Genomic DNA, 22,985 nt, shown 5'->3' with positions numbered 1-22,985 from the left:
AACATACAGGAGTTCTCTGTGAAAGAAGTGTAAAATAGAAAATACAGTTTTAAACAGATGTTAACAATTGCAAAGTATTGCTCTTTCTGTATACAACTTCAGGACACAGCAGCTTCTGTTTGGAAAATTGAAGGGGTTGCTTTGAACATGGTTGTCAAACAAAACAAATAAATAAAAATTCCTTATGTGGGAAGCAAAGTGAAAATGAGATATATCACCTTTCATTGCCCTCCCACCCCAGAGTAATGAGGTGAGACACTGGTGATGGAGTAAACTAGGGCCACGTTTTATTAACATTAAGCATGTTATTCAGAGTCCAAGCCAAATAAGGGGCCTGATGTAGTGTGGAATCATGGTGGTAGCAGAGGTCTCACTGGACCCCTTCTTCATGAAAACTGGTGAGTCCCATGCCCCAAGCTTGCATGATCCTGAAGAGAGTGCAGCTCCAACTGGGCATGATCTGACCACCCCCAGGCCTCGAGTCCCCGTCTATTGGTGGCCATCAGTCCATGGGTGGCCCCAGCGCATTCTCCCACCCCGCACTGTAATCCCACGATCCACAGTGCTGGGAGCTCAGATGGGCTATAACCTCCCCTGTGCTCCAAGGGGAATTCACCGATCTCTCTTCATTCCGCACTACCAGCCAGTGTGACCTATGACAAACACCACCCATAAATAATGGCCCTGAGCCCCTTGCCAGTGTGGGATAGGCAAACAAACAAACAAACCCTGCTCCCCATGGCCAGTCCAGAGGGTGGGTCAGAAATTCCTGTCCTGCCACAAAGACAATCCGTAAAACTCACACTAGCACCAGGGGCGGGCGAGTGGGTTGCAGGCCTGGAAAAGGGCTAAGAATGGGAAGGATTGTCTATAAATAGGGTGCTTCTTTCTCCTCCCCTCTTGGATCGCTGAAACGTAATTAACACCTCTTGCGCTATCCGAGGACAGAGAGCAAAGAGGTTCCGCTCAGCAAAACAAGCTCACCATAGATATAGTTTTAGCCGTGTTAGTCTGTGCAGGCATATCTGGCAAAATCCCAAGAAGCCAAACCAAAACAAACCAAGACAAAAACATGTGGCACCTTAAAGACTAACTAGAATAGAATAGAATAGAACAGAACAGAACAGAACAGAACAGAATAGAATAGAATAGAATAGAATAGAATAGAATAGAATATGTGTTAAAGGTGCCACTTTTTTGTCTTGGTTTGGTTTTGTTTCTTTGGATTTTGCCGGATATGTATGATCCTCTGTCAGATAATGTAAATAAGTAGGTGGACAGGGCCTATTTTTTCTTGTGTTTGTGGTTATGGACGATAAACAAACTAGCTGAAGGGGAACTGTTAAATTGTCAACATTATCAACATTGAAAATCTGTAGTGATGGTTTTTTACATTTACTGCAGTGTTGCAACAGTGTGCTGATTTCTTTCACTTTCGCCCTTCCCAAAACATAGATATGAGTCTTGTTTAGATTACGAGTAATGTTCAGAAATGTTTATTGCCTAATTCCACTTTGCCCTGAGGCCTTTTTATATTGGTCAGAGCATTCATAGGGACTCTTAATGTGGTAAAGTGCTGTATTTCTTTTAAAATTATGTTTGCAATATATTTACACTCAGCAGATAAATGTAGTTTTGCTTCCAACACTGGACTTCAATCTACCAGACCAAAAGAAGTGAAAAAACAATTGTCCAGAAAGTTTCTGTTTGGGGAAAGAGACGAGGCGAGGGTGACCAAATATATATTTATATATTTAATCTTGTGGTTTCAAGACCTCTGTGGAATTCATGTCTGGAATGCTTTGCAGTGGATATCTTATTTACAAAGTCATTACCAATAATGCTTTCTTCTGAGAATATGGCTATCTAAAAACTATAGTGGCTTTTTTTGGTGCTTCCCAGGACCAGGACTAGTTTTGAATGGACCCCTTTCATAATGTAATCATTGACACACAAACTCCGTTGAATATTTGCTCCCTATTGTCACACTCTTATGACCACAACTAGCATCCTGATCTTCCCTCTTTGGACAGGTGGGTGAGCTGGCTGGTTCACTAGCAGCAGTGAAGGTGGCAGACAAAGCTTTGCAATGTAGGAGATTAAAAATAGCAACTACTGTACTCTATCTGGAGTGGCAGAAGAGAAAGATGACACAGGTAGTGGTGAAGCCAGGGAGACATGTTGCCAGGACTGTTAGGTCTTGTCCAAGGTCCCTGGGTCTTGGCATTTGCTTGACCATGCTAGATGCTGACTTGGGAAGCTGAATGATTCTTGTGAGCCTGAATATACCCATATGAGCAGATATCTGAGTGCAGATATATTATAGACAGAGTACAGAGTGCCCCTGGGGATAATTAGATTTGTTGTCATAGAAATGTTTTTTAAAAGCCTCTTAACACAACATATTTAACCGCCATTTACAAGGATAAAACAAAACAACAGCCACATTGACTGAGTTTTGGAATACTTTCCAAACTGCTGAGAATTCTGATCCCAGTACAGTGGTGCCTTGACTTACGAACTTAATCAGTTCCAGAAGATGGTCGTAACTCAAAATGGTTGTAAGTTGAAGTACCATTTCCCATGGGAATTCATTGAAACATGATTAATCGGTTCCAGCTGGAAAAAAACCCACCAAACAACCCTAAAAAACCACTGCAAGACCCATCGGAAATGCAAAAAAAGAAATCCAAAAAGCAAACAAACCCTGCAAGACCCATCGGAAATGGGGGGCAAAAAAGCAAACAAACCCTGCAAGACCCATCGGAAATGGGAAAAAACAAACAAAAAGCAAACAAACCCTGCAATACCCATCGGAAACGCACCCCCCCCAAAAAAAAAACCAAAGACTGCAAGACCCATCACAGCAGAGAGACATAACCCCCCCAGCCCAAAACCACGCTGCAAAACCCACCCAGAACAGGCAATTTTTTAAAAAAGCAGAACCTTACCGGGCAGTCCAAAGCCTTCTCCAATCGCACACTCTCTAACCGCTGGGGCAAAAGAGCTACAAAGAAGCAGCCTCTTCACCACCAACAGGCAGCAGTTTGAATTCCCCGCCTTTTCCCCTGCCTTTTTTTGGTTGTAACTTGAAGCTCCAGTCGCAAGTTGAAGCAAAATTTTGCAGCTGGAGCTGGTAGTAACTTACATTGGTCGTCAGTCGGGGCGTTCATAAGTCGAGGCACCACTGTATATTTAAGGTGAACAGTGAACCGCTTATTTCTGCCTGAGCTATTCAGAAAGAGAGAAAAGCAGCAGCAGCTCCCAGCTAGCACTTGGGCATGAACAGGAAGTTTGGGCAGAGCCAGGCCTAGGCAAGTCCCAAAGCCTTTCACTTTAGGCCTTTCTTCCAGGTGCATGACACTGAGTAACCACTGGAAATGTTAGAGTGCCAGTACTGTATATCCCAAATATTCCAGCAAGGAACTTTCTTTTTCCTGGCAGTTTTATGTCTGCAAACTCTATGGGGTAAGTGGCAGGTCTAGTTTTTGGTGAATTCTTCAACACAACATGATTATGAGAGACTGAAATGTTTCTTCTGAGTAGCAGAAGATGAAAGAGGTTTGCAGTGCATTGCAAAAAAAAGGCAAATTGTTAGGTCTTGTTTGTTATCACCATGAATATGTGTAAATAAACATTTTCTCTCGAGATTGTGGCTTTAATTAAGCAAATCCTGTTGCTTAATTAAACATGTGGAAAATAATAATGTAATGCTCAGTCACTTCTGACCGGCTGTTAATGAGTCTCAGTTGAGGTTCTTGAGCACATGTCAAGTGAGCAGGTGGGCACACCACAAGAATCCTAATGAAAACTCATGAATTGCCCCTAAGAAGTGACTGAATGTTATAGTGGGACCCAGTTATGTATAGGATGAGCACCCACTGATTCACTTATCCACAGTCTGAAAATATTAAAAATATTACAGGCAATCCTCGACTTACGAGCTTAATCCGTTCTGGAACAGCATCCATAAATTGAAATGTTCATAAGTCAATTTCCCATTCCCCCTAGGAATGCATTGAAACTCCATTAATCTGTTCCAGCCACCATGGGAGACCTCCCTGGGGGTTCCTGCCTCCGCAATTGGCGGCTTTGGAGCTCTCAAAGGGCTTTCCCCCGACATCAGAGGAAGCCTTTTGAAAGCTCCGAAGCCAAAAAGGCAGGGAGAAAGGATGGGGAATTCAAATTTCCTGCCCTTTCTCCCTGCCTTTCTGCCTTCAGAGCTTTCAAAGGGCTTCCTCCGATGTCGGGGGAAAGCCCTTTGAGAGCTCCGAAGCCACCAATCACGGTGGCAGGGACCCCCAGGGAGGTCTCCCATGGTGGCGGGCAAGCCCTGGGAGACCTCCCTGGGGGTCCCCGCCGCCACGATCGGCGGCTTTGGAGCTCTCAAAGGGCTTTTCCCCGACATCAGAGGAAACCCTTTGAAAGCTCCGAAGCCAAAAAGGCAGGAAGAAAGGGCGGGAAAGGGGGAAAGCCCTTTGAGAGCTCTGAAGGCGATGAACGGCTCCATTCGCAAAAAATGGCATTGACTTGCGAACGGAGCCTCAACTTCGTTCGTAGGTCAAAGCTCCGTTTGCAAGTCGATGCCAATTTTTGCCATTCATAAATCGAAACATTCGTATGTGGGGTCGTTTGTAAGTCGAGGGTTGACTGTACAAGAAAAAAAACAGAAAAAAACCACCCTATTTTCACATGTATTATCGGATCTGGCCACTAGAGGGGGCCAGAGACTGTGCTATGAATACCTGTTAGTGATGAATACATAGCATGGTCTCTGACATCCTCTAGCAACCAGTTCTGGTAATGAATGTGAAAATATTTTTTCTGCCCCCCCCTTTATTATGCTTTATATAGCATGCTATATAAACTGTTCAGTATTATCCATAGTTTTCAGTATTCACGGGGGAACTTGGAACTAATCCCCAGTGGATATGGAGGTTCTACTCTATTCTGTTTGCCTTTTGCATGCATAATTAAACAAGATTTCAGCCTGTGCCTGCTAATGGATAGGAGAGTATTTACTTCTTATATAACACAGAACCTGTTTTCACAACTTTGAAGGATACTTTTCAAAAATTATTTGTTTCTGTCACTTGTAGTATTTAAACATTAATCAGTTGTCATTGGTTTTAAATATTGGAAAACTAATCTGCTGTGTTACTTGTTGCATTGCTTTTTTGCTTTTCCATTATTATTCAATTTTGTTGCTTTGTTCAACCAAGCCACTTCCAAATTATTGTGTTCCTATGAATTAATGACCTCCATAGGTTCCTATCATTAACTGCAGTGCTCAGGTTTTCCATATTAAATGAGTGGTCTCTTTTATTAAGTCAATCTTTCTTGCTTTAGGTCTTCCCCTTTTCTTACTGCTATTCACTGTTCCTAGCATCATTATCTTTTCCAGGAAATCTTATCTTCTTATGATGTGTGCAAAATACAATAGTCTAAGATTAGTCATGTTCCTTTCTAGTGACAGTTCAGCCTTGATTTGATATGCAACATACTCATTTCTCTTTCTGGTGGTCCATGGTATCTCAGGTATCACATTTCAAATTAATCACTCAGTCTCTTCACTTTCTTTATTATCCAGATTTCACATCTTTACATTGCAATCGGAATACCATAATACTAATGATCTTGGCCTTAGTCTCCAGTGACATATCCTAGCACTTAAGGATCTTTTTTTTACTTCCTTTATAGCTGTCTCAGTATACTTTTGATTTCTTGTTTGTGGTCCCAGTTTTGGTTAATGAGTAAATACAGGTACAGAAAGTCTTTAACAATTCTGATTTCTTCATGATCAACATAAAAATTATATAATGATTCTGTTGTAATTGTTTTTGTCTTAATGTTCAACTATAATTCTGCTTTAGCATTTTCTTCTTTAACTTTCCTCAACTGTCATTTCACATGATTGTTGTTTTTTGACAGCAATATGTTAAATGATTGATGTTTCCTCTGCCAGTTTTCTCTCCTCTGCTTCTAAAGAGAGATAAAATACGCTCTTGTCTGCCACCTTTGCCAATGGGAAAACATTTTATTTACAATCAAACCTAATATAGTAAATAAATTATATACAAGCTGCTTCTTATTTTAACAGCAACCTCTTGTCCAGAATATAGATTACACAACAGGAAAATCAAATGTTGTGGCAGGCACATTTCTTTTAGAATTATTGTGAGCATCCCCTGCACTCCCCTTCATAATGACATGGAGAGCAGTTGCTGGAACAGGAGCAACGGAACTTTGAATGGCCAACTGGATCAAACCATAAAATTTAACAGCTTAGGGAACCAGGGAGCTAGCTTCACTTTCACAGTCTTTGGGGCAGTGACCCTAACAAAAGTCTTTTACTGGGAGGAGCGGAGCCCTGCCTCTTCTGCCAGTTCTAGGATATCTTGAAAGGTACCAGGCATGGAGTGTCACAAAAAGGGCGCTGTATGCAGGCAGTCAGCTATCCCTGGAGGCAAGTGGAGACGGCTCCTTCTCCCGCATAGTCTCTGCTAGCTGCCTCCATCCCTTAGGTGTGGTCATCCTCTTGAGAGGCATGGCCAGACTCTACATGAACTTGGCTGGTCTTTCCTGTGTGGTGGGATGTAGGACAGGGAGGAGCTGGAGGCTGACCTTCTGAATACCTGTAGGCAGACTGACTGGGAGGACTCTGCATTGGGGCCACCTGCTCTTGTGGCTTCCTTTGCCAGGGGTGGGCATGGGGATCATGGGGACAAACCATCCAGCCATCAACATCTCCAACAGTGACAATGCATCCTGGGCCTCCAAGTCTACAGTGGCCACCTAACAGACCCCCTCCCCTGTGTCAGTTTGCTCCTTAAATCCCAGTCCTGCCCTGGCTACATTGAGACCTTAAGGGTGTCGTTCCCCTCTCCCTTGTGGATGCCCCAGTCCACAGGTGAACTGTGGGTCAGGAATCTTGTCCTTACTCTCAGGGAGGTGGAGAGCCCACACTTGTGAGCAGGGGGACCCTCACTAGTCCCACAATGATTTTTAAACTCAAAATCTTTACTACAACCCATAAAACACAGCCTGGTTTTCTTTTGTATGCTCTAGTAACCAGCATATATTTGCAATATGATCTCTAATGTCACTTCCTTTTCTGAATTCAGCCTGAGCACATGGAGTTGTGTGTGCCGCATATGGTAAACGTCTTTGTTGAACCTCACTTTGCTCCTATAATTCCTAAAGTTTTTATAAGTGATTTGAGAGTATATTTACTTCACTTTCTTTGTCAAAGGATTCTTCTTTCAGGGACTGTCATCCTTGTATTTGTTCTGAATAATTCTTCAGTGGATTTCAATCTTCTCTTTATTTTACTCAGTTCAGATAATATACTCTCTTTTTGATTTCATGGATCTTATGAAAAAATAACTTATTCTTTCTTTTTTCATTGCTCTATTTCTTTGTAACAGTTCTTTTTGCCCCTGTGTGTAGGTTGCTGAAAAATCTCATTCAGAATTCTGACTATCACCTATTACTTATACTTTTTGTCTGTCATTAACATTTTAAAGAGTTTCAGCAGACATCCATCAATACTTTACTTTTGATTACAGAAATAATTGTTTTGCATTCCTCCTTGGCAATATCTCTAATTTCAATACACAATGCTTTTAGTTCATGGACAGCTGAATTTATTAATGCAAATTCATAATTATAAATTCCATAAATATGGAATTAATTCCATAAATTCTTCAGGAATGTTATTTAAATTATATTCTGGCACTATGACTGCTTCAGTATCCAGCTGTATTCCCAGTTCTTGATATTAACAACAGTCTGTACCATGGTCTGCGCCTTGTCTTGTTTTTGCAGAGAGATGAGAACTTCTATTTCCATTTATATGATCTGTTTGATTCCTGTTTTGACCAGTTTAGCATAGTAAGTTGCAGTTAGAATAGGCCTGTTTGAATCAATGGAACTCAAGGAGGATTTGACTCACCAAATCCATCAATTAAGTGGGCCTACTCTAGTGTCATTTACTATGCCAAGCAACAGGATTTTGGCCACTGATTCATTACATTAAAAAAAAAACCTCTTTGAAAAGGAATGTTAAAACATTTGAAAAGAACCCAGAAAATGTTACTCATTGCATAGATGAATGTTGCTCATTACATAACTTTTTCCCTACTCCCTGCAATAATTTTGAATGTAAACTTCTTATGCCCTTGTAAAAAAAACAGAGGCTAACTTGCTATATGTTTCTTGTAATTTTCTTTTTGCTAGGCCTGCCTATATTTGATTTGTTCGATTAGCATTATTTATGAGATTCCAGTTTATTAGGTTTGATTACACTCTGACATATTACTTGGTGTCTGTTGGGAAATGTGTGATATTTCAAAGGTTTGGTGGGATCCTCCAGCTATTTTAGTAACCCAGGAGGCACATTTCGGAAGGTAACAGGAGTTACTGTTATTGGGTTACTTTCATCATCTCTCTGTTGTCAAGCATCACTGGGGATTCTCTGGAGCCTAAGTCTTTAGGTGTTCAGGTTCATGTGGTTTCTTGTTTCCCATTTGCAAGTCAAGGAATGGTATGGTATTTATATCTAATAATGTTTTGCACAAATACATGTTGTAATGGCACATAAGATACAGAGGCCTTTAAATCTGCCTTGGGAACATAACCTTTTCTGAAAAATCTCATTGATCCGTCTTGTTTGGACTATGTGGCTTGGGTTTGTTTGTTTTATTTTATTATTATTATTATTATTATTATTATTATTATTATTATTATTATTATTATTATTATTATTATTATTATTATTATTATTACAAACCTTGACAGCATCTTAAAAAGCAGAGACATCACATTGCCAACAAAAGTCCGAATAGTCAAAGCTATGGTTTTTCCTGTTGTGATGTATGGAAGTGAGAGCTGGACCATAAAGAAAGCAGACCGCCGAAGAATTGATGCCTTTGAATTGTGGTGCTGGAGGAGGCTCTTGAGAGTCCCCTGGACTGCAAGGAGAACAAACCTATCAATTCTAAAGGAAATCAACCCTGAGTGCTCCCTGGAAGGACAGATCCTGAAGCTGAGGCTCCAGTACTTTGGCCATCTCATGAGAAGAGAGGACTCCCTGGAAAAGACCTTGATGTTGGGAAAGTGTGAAGGCAAGAGGAGAAGGGGACAACCGAGGATGAGATGGCTGGACAGTGTCACCGAAGCAACCAAAATGAATCTGACCCAACTCCGGGAGGCAGTGGAAGACAGGAGGGCCTGGCGTGCTCTGGTCCATGGGGTCACGAAGAGTTGGACATGACTACACGACTAAACGAAACGAAACGACTATTACTATTACTATTATTACTATTATTACTATTATTATTAGCTTTTTAAATTTCCTCATAAGACATCAGGGTCTGTTTTATTAAGTTTAATCAAACACTTGCATAGATGATAGTGCCATTTTATGCTGCTTTAAGGATAGAAATGTCTCACCATAAGGAAGCAGATCAGATCTGGCTATATTCTACATGTGGAATATATTCTTTTTTTCTTTCTTTTTTCTTCTTTTTTCTTTTTTTGCTTGCTTGCTGTATGTGTATCATTAGATTCCGGATAGTCCGTGTTCATACAGTGGACACAGATACTGAGTAGTAGGTACTTGTGTGTGGCACTGATTCATTTCAGTATGACTTGCCAAGGAGAATTTTCCGGTTGACTGAATTCAGTTCATACCATGCATGCTGGTCAGTTACTTTGATATAGCTTACTTTAATAAAGGAACCATCGAATTTGCATTTTGTATTGATTTTCTTGAAATAGGGAAGTGAAATTCTGTGCTCCCAAGAGGCCCTGCTTATCATTAAAAGGGCATTCCCCCCCCTTGTTTGGAATGCTATTATATTTATTAGCGATGTTGATTATTAAAAGTGCTAATATTTGCAAAGAGTGGTATCTAAGCACCAAAAGATGGGGACACTCTTTTTCTGTAAAAAAAAATATTCTATGAAACGTCTGATGAATGTTGAGGGACAAGTGCTTTCTGGCAAGAGTTTGGAATGATTTTGCTGAATAGCTTCTGGCAGGACAAAAAACCTTGGCCTGTGTTCCCCATCCAGCTGTTCTGGATTGCCTCTTGTAAAGTGAAATACGCATGGTTATATGATGACAGTACAGTAGCAAGTAGCAGATCCAAGGTCTATGGTTCTTGACTGATTTTGATTGGAAGCACAACAGCATTAACACCATGTGTTACATTAAGCACGCTGAATGCAAAGACACAATACAAGGGGTGCACAAAGCAGGCGTTTTCAAATACTTTGAGCCATGTCAGTTCTGGATAAAGGAGCCACTTCTGTGAGCTCAGTGCCAATCAGTTTGGTGGGTGTTAATTTCAGGCCTCTAAGCTATACTGGAAACCAGACAGCTCCTGCATCTGTCTCCCTCAAGCTGTTAGACAGAGATAGGCTACAGTTTGGCAGCTTGTCTACTTTTGAATGGCAAGATTTATTACTTCTCTCTCCACTTATCAGAGAGCATGTGTTGCATGCCTTGCTTGGATTATTAATAAAGCTATCATGAATAAGCACAACAGTGGTTGGGAGAGCAACTGTTGAGTTTTGATGAACCAACATGACTCATGACAACCCTTTCAAAAGCAGTAGCTGCTGGTGTGGGCTGTTATTAAGGCTTTATTTATATTTTTGTTTTCCATTCTGCAGGAAGAGACATTTGATTAGCTGTTGATGCTTTTGATTAAAGGCAGCTGAAGTGGTCAGCAAAGTTTCCTCTCCTACACCACATCAGGCCCTGATGAATGACTGCATGTTGTATTCTTCCCTGACGATGCATCATTCCTACATGGAGAAAACCAGTGTGTCAGAGGAAAAAAAAATCTCTAAATCAAATCTCATTAGTTGACAGTGTAGATGATCTGCAAAGGTTACAAAGCAAAGTCAATGAAGCAAATAATGAAGTTAGTCTAAAAATAAATGTCCCCCCCCCACATACCTAACTTCCTGGTAACGGCCAAGCAGCCCAGGAAGTGTGGAATCTGTTGATGAATATAGGTGCTTTGAAATGTGGTTGAATGAAATGTAAGGTCAGCCATGCAATAAAAGACTAGAGATAGTCTGGGTAGCTTCTTTTAAGATGAAGAATGTAATATGCAACAATAACATATATGACAATGTGAATTTTTAGTTCTACTGAATAGCATGGGATTATAAGCTTTAACAGGCAACTTTTTAAAATAAACATTTAAAATGTGTGTTTATTGTAGGGTATTAAGAATTTCTTGAATTGAGAAGATGATAAATGAAGTACTAGGATGAAAGAACCAAGACGAAGAAATATAAAATGCAGAAAAGTGGAGTACTTTGGTCAACTAATGAAAAATGGAAAGTATAAACTTTCATTCAGGGTACTGTATAATGTACAGGAAAATAAGTGTTTGAAGGAAAAGGTGATATGGACTGAGGAATCTTGGGGATGGGTTTGGATGGAACACATCATTATTTAGAGCAGTGGTTCCCAACGTTGGTTAAGCCAGGTGTTCTTGGACTGCTTTCACCACCAGCTGTGCTGGCCAGGATTTCTGGGAACAACTGATTTGGAGCTATTGCATCAATGGTGATGCTGAATCTACAGTGTGAAAGAAGAAAACACCTCTCTCTTGTCATTTTCTCTCTTTATGTGCCAAGGTTTCAATTAGAGGATCTTCAAAGGCGCAGCCCCTCCCTTCCATTCTGATATGTTATAACTCAGAAGAATCTTTGTTATGTGAATATGTAGTACAGAATTGCATCTAGCTCAACCACAGTGAAAATTCACATACTGTATTGTGTTATACCAGTGCATACCAATTCCTATCACAACTTGTTGCTGGTAGTCTGGTGCTACCAGTTTATAGAAGCCTTAGCCGCATTCATCACCCCTCCATTCCGCAAATCTCTTCGGTGGTTTTGTAGTGGCTGCAAACTGGATTTTCATTTTTAAAGTTAAGACTGCAAGGTATAAATGTCAATGAATAGTGTGCTTTTTAATAAACTAAAAGCTGAGTCTGAGAGAGAACATTTCTTAATTTACGTTTTTCACACTCCCCAAATTTACACAAAAGTGAGAATATAGTGCTTTGAATTCTTACATTTTCCAAATATTGCAATTAAGTTCAGTGTTGCAAAAAAGTTTAATGTTGCAAAAAAGTAGTGCATGTAGAATGTGTGTATTAGAAGTACCATATTTTTCCATTTATAAGACGCCGCTGTTTATAAGATGCGCCGCTTTTCTAACCCCAAAATTAAGAAAATGTAGCTTTGAGTATTCAACCTCTGGGCTCAGAACACTCAGGCATTACTAGTTCTTGTTGAATCTGAGCCTATAGGCTCCACCTCCAACGAGGTGTATTATAGTTGGTTTGTTCAGCATCAGCTGACATCAGTTCCACAAGGCTCGTGACTGGAGAAAGCTAAGCCTTGTGATTGAAGGAAGCCTCTTTACAGAGGCAAGGTACAGGCCATTTTGTTCTCAACTTACTTATGTGTATAAGCCACCCCTCAATTTTTAGTGTAATGATTTTAGGAAAAAGTAGCATCCTACACATGGAAAAATGTGGTAAGTGTGTGCCACATGAACCTGTTGGGAGTGCCCACAAAAACCACAATAGAGGAGAATATCAAACCATGTTAAAGAATTTGCAGGAAATGCCATTTGTTAGAGGAATAAACATGAAGAAATTGAGACATTTTCATGCTGATTTTAAAATATAATATTTTCAAATTTGTGCAGAAACAGAATGGAACAAATTCAACAATGAAACATGAAAGATCTAATGACTGTTATCATTAATTATAATCTGCTTCATGCATCCCAATTAAATAGATCTCCAACTTTTCAAGCTATCTTGTAGTATAAAAGATGGTCATATTATTTCTAAAGTTGTATGCAATCAGGAATCATCTGTAGGCCTAACTTATTAAAGGATGGTGCCGCTGAACTCTTTTAGCGAGTTCGGTCCCATTTCTAGTTGCAAATGGCCTTTGAGTTGTGCAGAATTGCACTTGAACATTATTATAAAATGGACATTTTTAAGGCAAGAGATACTACATATACCTTTGTGGGGATTAACAAGTGAACAACGAGGTTTGTGGTGCTGGTGTATACTTTCTAACAAAGGAAAAAATTATGCCAAATGGATTTCTTAATACTCTTCTTTATATTTACATTTTTAGTAGAAGTAACAATGTTTCTATATGAAGAGCAAACTGCAAGAAGAATGGTACAGCTACAGTGTGTGCACGTGGCAGGCACAAATGTAGAGAACTTATTATGAAGTTATTTTAAAAGTCCCTGCTTTTTTTTTTTTGGAAATTTGCATTTTCTCAGGGAAAAGCCCATTAAAACGACATTTGGTTGATATAAATCTATTGTCACTTAGGATATAATAGTCAAGTTTACAGCTCATCCAGCTTGCTTAACGCCTGTTTATTTAAATATGCTTTGGGTTTTACAAATACCTCAACAAAGCCCCAAAAAACCTTTGAAGAAAACACAGAATTATATTGTAACGCACACAGCTGGTATCTACATTTAGCAAAGTTATGCTTTCTTTCATTCTGCTGCAAAACCTTTTTTATACATATAGTCTGCTGAACCAAAAATAGAATGCATCTTGAGGTTGCGGGCTGATTTCAAATATTTTCAGGGTCTAAACTGCAGCTCAGTGCAAATATAGAGGCTTAACAAGATTCTAATGGATGTCAGTTACACGAAGGGACATTTTGTGTTAACCATTGATGGGAAAAGCAGCTCAGCTGTAGAACAAATAAACTCACTGGAGTTTTTCATGCAGAGACTGGACAGCCATCAGTTAGGGTTGTACTCTTAATCTTTTGTATAATGCAGAGGTTCCACTGGATGATCTACAAAGCACATTCAACTTTGTGGTCTGGATTCTTGAACATAACCCCTCACATCTTCATTAGCATCATTTTCTATTATTTCAACACCACCTCTGACCCTTCTTTGTTTCCCATAACAGTTATCGAGGTTTGCTTGTCTCCTCCTCTTTTGGACAACAGCCTTTGTAATACTCTTCCTTGCTCTTATTCTCAGAGTGGTTTTTTGCCTGCTAATCCACTTCTGTATCTACATGTATTCAGTATCTCGATCTAATTGCTGAAACTTTGTGGGATCTAAATTAGTACCCTTTTAAGCAGTGGTTTGTAACTTCTGCTCTTAGCATGTAATGTATCTCTTTTCTAATTATTTCGGCATCCATTTCTCAAGGGCTGGGTTTTATAGGTTCAGCAGCAGAAAAAAAGAGTATCTTCTCCTTAAGGCACAAGACAGAGGATAAAATAAGGAGGTGGTTGGTGAAACTAAACCACTTTCGGGAATTTCATAATACACTAATTAGAGAGTGGCATGGAACTTATGAAGTGTCCATTATTTCTTGTTTGCTTTGCTGTTTGGTTACATCATTTACATTGCTTCTGGTTTCTGAAGTTCATTTGGAAACTTGTTTGACGCAAGCCAGCTCTCTAAAACAAAACAGACAACTCACTCACCAAAGGTTTGTGGAGCTCCAGAAAAAAGACTGAGCTACCAGTGGTTTTTGTAAAGTGTAAAATCTATGTTCTCCACTTGCAGGCTCAATTAGCCACAATTTTTCACTGAGCGAGACTCAACCCTTTTTCCCACCTCTGCTGCAACTCTAGCCACCTAGGGTGGTCATATTGACCAGATAGGCGGGATATAAACAAACAAACAAACAAACAAACAAACAAACAAACAAACAAACAAACAAACAAACAAACTGCTACATCCTGACTGTAACCACCTCACCAGATTTCTTTACCTGCCTGCAAAGAAACACCTCAGTGACCTGCGTTTAGCTTACTAGGCACAGGTTCCTTATAAACTGAGATATTTTAGTCTTCCTGTGCCCTTGATCTGTCAGGATGCCTTAAGCTGACTCAAGTCCTATCTGGGATGTGTCTGTTCTTTGGTTTATCCTTGAACATTTCCACTCTACCTAAGTTATCCAGGCGGTGGGGAAAGTGCAGCCTTTGGGCACACTTCATGCTTCTGCTCTTATACCCAGTCTGAGGCCCTCCAGATACTTTGCCCTATAGTTTTGCGGTGGCCAGGTGTCTCCTTCTGTTTTGAGGTCTGGCCAGTGGCCAAATTTGTTCTCTTAAAAACCTGGGCTTGGGGGGGGGGGCTCCTGCTGTGATCCCACTACCTGTGAAGATTACTCCCAGGCAGAGCATCCTCACTGTTCTGAATCTGTGGCTGTGACACCAAGGCAGCTGACTGGGTTTTTTTTTTTAATATGCAGCATCCACTTTCAGGACTGGCTGAGTTATGAAAAGCTGTCAAGAAAAGGAAGAGAAAGATATGTAAACCACCCAGAGTGGCCTGGCAGCCAGGTGGGCAGCATAGAAGTCAAAGTTATTTATTTATTTAAAAGAGCACCAGGAAGCAATCTGTGGTTTTCAAAAAGCTTTCTCCTTCGAACTATTTGGTACATTTAAGATTGCTGTGGTTTTCAACTCCAGCTCCTGATATCACTTCTGGGGTTTTGAACTTGGGAATCTTGGCTCCTGAGAAGTGAGTGAGTAGAGTTTGCACACTGTTGTACCTTTCTTGTACCTTAACTTGTATCCCCGAGGGGGGGGGAATAGAGGAGTTCCACTCTTTGATTCTTTAAAAAGGAAGAAAGCTCTGCTCAACTAGAACTAAGTTCATTAAACACAATGAGATTACCTTCCCCCAAATATGGAACAGGTGGGCTGGACTAGTAAAGATTATGCATCTATAGATAGGGTTGCACTGCAAATTTGCTGTTTGTAGATTATGCTGAATATGGCAGTCTGTGTTTAATTGGCGCTCTTTCACACCACTAAAGATATACTTGTAGAAAAGGAGTGGAGTGGCTGCTGAGATTATGCTATAATGTTTATTTGGTGCAGAGGTTAAGGCACAAGAATAGTGTATCAACATCCTATTATGCTGTATGTGTATTGATCTGTGGTTTAAACGTCTTCACTTTGCAAGATGTAGCTTCAACCTATACCTCTTGCTTTAAATGTAAGGGCTTCCTTCTCTTTTGCCAGTCTTGAGATGTCTTTGGCTTTCTCTCTCTGCTTTATTACATCTTGAAATAAAAACAAATCTGGAATCAGATTTCATTGGGATAAATTCTATGTTACTTGCAGTCTCTGTTCTCAGTGGCATGATGGTCATAGACATTATTTTAATTAAGTAATTATTTTCCATTTCCATTTCTCTAGGAGGTATTTTTGAATGCGTGGAATCTGGTCCAACGGGGGCAATGGGAGCAGAGGAATTGGCCTTCCGATTTGCTGTGAACACAATCAACAGAAACAGAACTCTCTTGCCAAACACCACATTAACGTATGATACCCAGAAGATAAATCTCTATGACAGTTTTGAGGCATCCAAAAAAGGTATGTTTTAAAAAGTTGTGGAGGTGAGCACCACTTTAAGAAAATAAAAGACAAATGGAGAGGTTCCTCCCTGCTCTTCAATGGACCTTTAAAAGAAAAACATATAAAATCTTCCTCTGGGAAAACTTCCCATTTTCCTTCTGTTTTTTAAAAAGTGGTGCCCTAAGATACCGTCTATTTTTTTCCCACTTCCTCAGTCCCCCTCCCCCAGTTTTAGTAATCTTTTGAGTCAAATTTACAGAACAGGAAAATTTAACTGAGATAAAAAATTATTATATTACCCCAAAAGAAAAATGTCAAACCTTGTAAGTGACTAAAGAGCAGTAAGCTTAGTGAGCAATTTGCTGAAGGTTTTCTTACAATGTGGCAAGATTTATAATGGATGCAAAGAAGGGGGAGGAAACAGGCAAGATAGATTCGGAAGAGGTTTTGGAGCCATAGAAGTACTGGTCTGTCTACATGCGCTTGATGGGAACTATTGTGGCATAATCAAGGATATGTGTGTTTATTTAACTGGCCACAAAAAAGTATTTCACAAAATCAGAAATGGGAAGCTGATGGAGTTGTTGATTCAAGAAATATTCATTGGAATTCATTGGAAACCTTTATTAGCAACAAAAAGCTGTAGTGAATTTTGAACGAGAGATGAAAGAGGACATGGAGTATGAAGGGCGTCCAACAAATGTGTACTCTTGCCACCGGTTTTTAATTTGTATCCCAAAAACATATTTTAAAAAATGCACTTGCTGACTTGGACGGCAGGGTTATTGTCAATGGAGAAATTATCATCAACATCCAGTATGCAGACACGGTATTACAGGCTGATAATTCAGATTATCTGTTAAGGGTACTGAATAAAGGCAATGAAGTGAGTAATGATTATGGTCCAGAAATGAATGTTAAGAAAACTAAGTTCATGGTTCATGCAGTTAAAAATCCCAAATGAAAGCATAGAATATGATGATAAATGGGATGTGGTGAACTGAACTGTGGAATTGTAACCATGGGAAAAAAAATTCAAAACAGAGATGAGCCAGAACAGTTTTCTTAAAAGTGTAGAATGTTATATAAAACAAGAATTTTGAATTGTTTTTCGGAAAGTCCATTGTATGATACTATGTATTATCAGTTCTATTGTATGGCATTGAATTATGGACACAGCTGCTTTAAAAAAAATACAGTAGTGCCTCGGTAGACAATTGCCTCGTGGGACGAAAAACCCGCAAGATGATTGTTTTTGTGATCACTATGGTGCCTCGCAAGACATTTTTTCTATGACCGTACTTTGCAAGACTTTTTTTTTTGTGAGACCAATGCTTCGCAAGACTTTTTTAAAAGACTGATGCATAGGGAACCTCGCAAGACGATTTTTTCACAAGACAACGATTTTTGCAGAACAATCGTCTTGCGAGGCACCACTGTAGAAGCACTTGAAACATGAATTTCTCACAGTATCCTAAGAAATTATTGGATTTCCTGGAATTCTTGGAGGGTGACCAGTGAAGAAGTGCTCAAGTGAAAGCTAAGAAATTATAAAACACATAGGGCAGGATCCTATTCAATATTCAGGCATATAGAAATCCAACTGCAAAAGCTGCTGCAGCAATATTTTGAGCTGCTAGTCAACACAGTCGCATCCCTGATCACATGACCAGTTATGATATCACAGAAGCTTCTGTTGTTGGTGTTTTGCATGCATAAACAGCAGGAAAGCGGACAATAACATCTAATAGTGTCCCTCGGATCAGTCTACTGAAATGGAGCAATGGAGGCTTCAGGCAGTGGCATGGAGACGGGGGGGATTATCAAGGCTACCATCTCCCTTCAGCAGCCCTCCTTGACACTTTTACTGTGTCCTAAAAGTTGACAACCTTATTATGTATGGGAATGAGACTGGTACTTCTATCAGAGAAGGATTAGATTTGGAGAACCTACAGGAACCTTTCAGGAGGAGGAAAGGAACTGGCGAAAGAGCTTTCCTCCCCATTCTATTAATAAAGGCTTCTTTGCTAGAGCAAAGATTTTCATAGGTGTTAAGACTAAGCCATCATTGTAGTTATGTATTCACAAGCTGTTGGAGGAAGTGGTAATGACCCTCAAGCTACCAGTTTTGAGAATAAGTTTTTAAGATGCTAGCTTGGGTTTTGTAGCCAACCAGTCAGTCAACTGAGGTAAGACTTTCATTAAGGCTGTTGTCTTTATTTGTAGGTACAAACCATGAACCTAAGGGGGAAAAAAACTTTGACAATCTTTTTATGTATGGGAGTGAGATTGGTAATTATCTACAGCTGGGAATGGGATCAACAAGTCTCAGTCTCAATATGGTTACCTATGGCTTAATGAGGTTTTGTCTGATGAATGTTGTTAATTTTGGTTTTTGCATTCAGATAAAATTTGAAATAAAACATTCTTTTAAAAATAGATCAAAAGGCCTCCTTTCTACAGAGAGACACTGTTGAATATAGCCTCTGCATACAAACACAAACAGTCAGACATGACTAAACAACTAAACAACAACAATTTTTTAAAAAAATTCTGAGGAATTCTGAAAAATTCATGAGAACAACCTTGTATTGCAGCGGAAATGACCAAGAGTCTTGTGAAATCTTAAAGACAAATTTTATCTGGCATATGTTTTCATGAACTGTAGATCATTGCATCAAATTAATTAACCAAAAACATGGGGCACTTACTGAAATTAGGTGCATTATTGCCTGGAGAGGCCAAGTTGTTTTGAAAAGTGTGTGATAAAAACTGGCTTCTTCTTCTTTTTTTTCTACTTTGCACATGGCTAATTGCCCTTTTCTTCCCTTTCAGCTTGTGATCAGCTCTCTCTTGGAGTGGCAGCTATCTTTGGACCTTCCCACAGCTCTTCAGCTAATGCAGTGCAGTCTATCTGCAATGCATTAGGCGTTCCACATATACAGACGCGCTGGAAGCACCAGGTTTCCGACAACAAAGACTCATTTTATGTCAGCCTTTATCCTGATTTCTCTTCACTCAGCCGTGCCATCCTTGACCTTGTGCAGTTCTTCAAGTGGAAAACTGTCACAGTTGTTTACGATGACAGCACAGGTAAACACGTTGAAGCACTTTGTCATTGTATTTGTGGGAGTCCTTAATACATGTTATCCTCTGAAAAAGCATACAGGTGTATTTTAACATACAGTCATGGTCAAAAATATTGGCACCTTTGCAATGCTATCAGAAAATGCAACCTTTCTTTCAGAAAATTGTTGCAATTGCAAATGTTTTGGTACTCACATGTTCATTTCCTTGGTTTGCATTGGAACAACACGCAAAACAGAGAAGAAAAGTCAAATCTGATACAGTCCCACACAGAAAGCCAAAAATGCACTGGGCAAAATTATTGGCACCCAGTCTAAATTGTTAAAAATAATTGCTTTTCAAGCATGTGATGCTCCTTTAATTTGTATTTAGACACATCTGTCACAAATAAGAGGTGTGGGCAATATAGTAATCACACTTGCAACCAGTTAAGATGGAGAAAAGTTGACTCAACCTTTGTGTTGTGTGTGACACTGAGCATGGAGAAAAGAATGAAATGTAAAGAGTTATCTGTGGATTTGAGAAAAAAAATTGTGAAAAAACCTCAACCATCTCAAGGCTACAAGTCCATCTCCAGAGATCTTAATGTTCCTGTGTCCACTGTGTGCAATATCATCAAGAGTTTTACAGCCCATGGCACTGTAGCTAACCTCCCTGGACATGGATTGAAGAGCAAAATTACTGAAAAATTACAATGAAGGGTTGTTCAAATGGTGGATACAGAACCCAGATTAAGTTCCCAACAAATCAAAGCTGATCTGCAGACACAGGGTACAACAGTGTCAGCTCACACTATCCATTGCCATCTGAATGAAAAGGGATGCTATGGAAGGAGACCCAGGAGGACACCACTGCTGACACAAAGGCATAAAAAAAAAAAAACAAGACTTGAGTATGCCAGAACTTATGTGACAAAAACCACAATCCTTCTGGAAGAATGTACTGTGGACAGATGAGATAAAAGCAGAGCTTTTTGGTCAAGGACATCATGACATTGTTTACAGAAAAATAAATGAGGCATTCAAAGAAAAGAACACAGTCCCTACAGTCAAACATGGTGGAAGTTCAAAGATGTTTTGGGTTTGCTTTGCTGCTTCTGGCACTGGATGCCTTGACTGTGTGAACTGCATGAAATCTGATGATTACCAAAGAATGTTGGGGTGGAATGTAGTGGCCAGTGTCAGAAAGCTACGTCTCCCCCAGAGGTCATGGGACTTCCAGCAGGACAATGACCCGAAACACACTTCAAAAAGCACTCAGAAATGGTTACAAACAAAGCGCTGGAGATTTCTGAAATGGCCAGCAATGAGTCTAGATCTGAATCCAATAGAACACCTGTGGAGAGATCTGAAAACAGCAGTTGGGAGAAGGCATCCTTCAAATCTGAAGGCCCTGGGGGAGTTTGCAAAAGAAGAGTGGTCCAAAATTCCAGTAGAGAGGTATAAGAAACTCATTCATGGCTACAGGAAGTGATTGATTTCAGTTATTTTTTCCAAAGAGGGTGCTACCAAATATTAAGTTAAGGGTGCCAATAATTTTGGCCAATGCATTTTTGGGTTTCTGTGTGGGATTGTATCAGATTTGACTTTTCTTCTCTGGGGTGTGTGTGTGTGTGTGTGTGTGTGTGTGTGTGTGTGTGTGTGTGTGTGTGTGTGTGTGTGTGTGTGTGTGTGTGTGTGTGTGTGTGTGTGTGTGTGTGTGTGTGTGTGTGTGTGTGTGTGTGTTTTGTTCCAATGCAAACCAAAGATATGAACATGTGAGTAGCAAAACATTTGCAACTACAACAACGTTCTGAGAGAAGGGTTGCATTTTCTGACAGAACTTCAAGGGTGCCAATATTTTTGGCCATGACTGTATGCAGTTGGTTAGTGTGATGGTACTGTAAAGAGACTTTGTTGCAAAATCTTTAAAAAGAAGGGCATTCTTCTTTTTAGTACATACTATGTATGATATGTTTTTGTATATTTGGGGAAAATTGGAGAGGAGAAATTTAGATCAAGGCAAGGAAAGCAAAAGATTCATTCAAGTATTTACCTAGGCATCCTGATGCAAAGAAAACATTTGAAAAATTCATGAAAACAACCTTCTTTTGCTATTTCTACTAGAAAATGATGCAGGGAGAATTTTCTGTTTTGTGTCCTGGTGTCTTTATTTACAGGGCATTCTGTGAAGCCCATGTTTTATATTTTGCAGGAAGATTTGTAATTGTAAACTTGCACTTTGCAACCTGACAAGTTATGGAGCTGTTCATTGATAGCATTTTGAAACAAAATTCAAAAGGCATGTTGCTTCTTGCATGCATGGGAGATTTGATACACTCAAGTAGCTTTGGTGTTATCAAGCAGCTTGCCATTGACTTCAGCACTGAGAATAACTCTGTGTGCTGAATGTAAACATAAAGGCACAGATGTCATGCCTGACAATAAGAACAATACTAGTGTTTGCTAAGTAGCAGCAAAGGCATGTGGAGTTATGGTGATTATGAATCTGAAAAGACTCTGTAAATGAATACGTATCTAGTGATGTGAATTCCTCATTTTAATTATGTCCCTTACCAAAATGAATTTAAATGTGTCCGCTTTACCAGATCTGTATAGCTACACGGGTGGTTGGTGGTTGCTGATAGGTATAGACATAGGTGCTTCACTTCACTTTGAGATGGGGAACTCCTATTCTGGCCATGATCCACCTCTGGCTGTATGCCAAGAAGAGTGAGGAAGGCCTTTGTTCAGTGGTTTTGCATGCAAAACATCCTCGGTACAGAATTGAGTGCCACTGTCTCTGAAACTTTGGAGCACATATGCTGGTCAGAAGAAACTGGTGTGCATTTTTTTTTACTTAACAGATTGAGTGAATGGAAGGTCACTGTATAAGACAACTGCTGCCCAAGCATCCTGTTTCCCAGACTACCACTCGCTGGGTATTTTTAAAAAGCAACTAAAAACATTGATGTTCCGGCAGGCCTTCCCGTCAATCAACTCCTGACCTCCCCTTCTTCTCCTCTCCCTACTCTTTGTCCCACCTTGCTGAAAGTTTTTTCTTTATGTAAAATTGTTTATATATATATTGTTGTATGTTTTGCTGTAAGCCACCTAGAGTGGTCTTAACCGACTAGATAGGCGGGATATAAATAAAATAAATAAATAAATAAAATAAAATAAAATAAATTTGCAGAATGCTTTCAGAATGTGGACAGGAAGCACTGCTAATCGAGCATAGATTCCCAACCTTGGTTCCCCAGATGTTCTCGGACTAAAACTTCCAGAGGTCTTCACTATTAGCTGTGTTGGCCAGGATTCATGGGGGTTGCAGTCTAAGAACACTTGGGAACTCAAAGCTGGGAACACCTGTGAAAAAGCTTCCATAAAATTAACACAATATGCTGTGTTAGCGTTCCTCTGCACTGCTTCCTCTGGGTAAACCCTTCCTTCCTTCCTTGCTTCCTTCCTTCCTTGCTTGCTTCCTTCCTGTCTGTCTGTCTGTCTG

General features: G+C 39.8%; 1 protein-coding gene across 7 annotated transcripts in view; it reads left to right on the top strand.

Annotated features, from left to right (window-relative positions):
• Positions 1-22,985, top strand: part of GRIK2 (glutamate ionotropic receptor kainate type subunit 2) — a 591,038-nt gene that overhangs the window by 224,746 nt on the left and 343,307 nt on the right. For all 7 annotated transcript variants that reach the window (XR_013541731.1, XM_020780740.3, XM_020780821.3 and 4 more), the window contains exons 2-3: positions 16,254-16,430; positions 19,248-19,505. Coding sequence is in view for 6 of the 7 variants with exons in the window: in XM_020780740.3 (XP_020636399.1) it covers positions 16,254-16,430; positions 19,248-19,505 (435 nt within the window). In the remaining variant the exon portion in view is untranslated. The remainder of the gene's footprint in view (positions 1-16,253; positions 16,431-19,247; positions 19,506-22,985) is intronic.

Source organism: Pogona vitticeps, chromosome 1 (genome assembly GCF_051106095.1).
Source record: "Pogona vitticeps strain Pit_001003342236 chromosome 1, PviZW2.1, whole genome shotgun sequence".
Classification (NCBI taxonomy): Eukaryota; Metazoa; Chordata; class Lepidosauria; order Squamata; family Agamidae; genus Pogona; species Pogona vitticeps.
The sequence above is the reverse complement of the archived record's forward strand: the minus strand, read 5'-3'. Positions and strand labels throughout refer to the sequence as shown.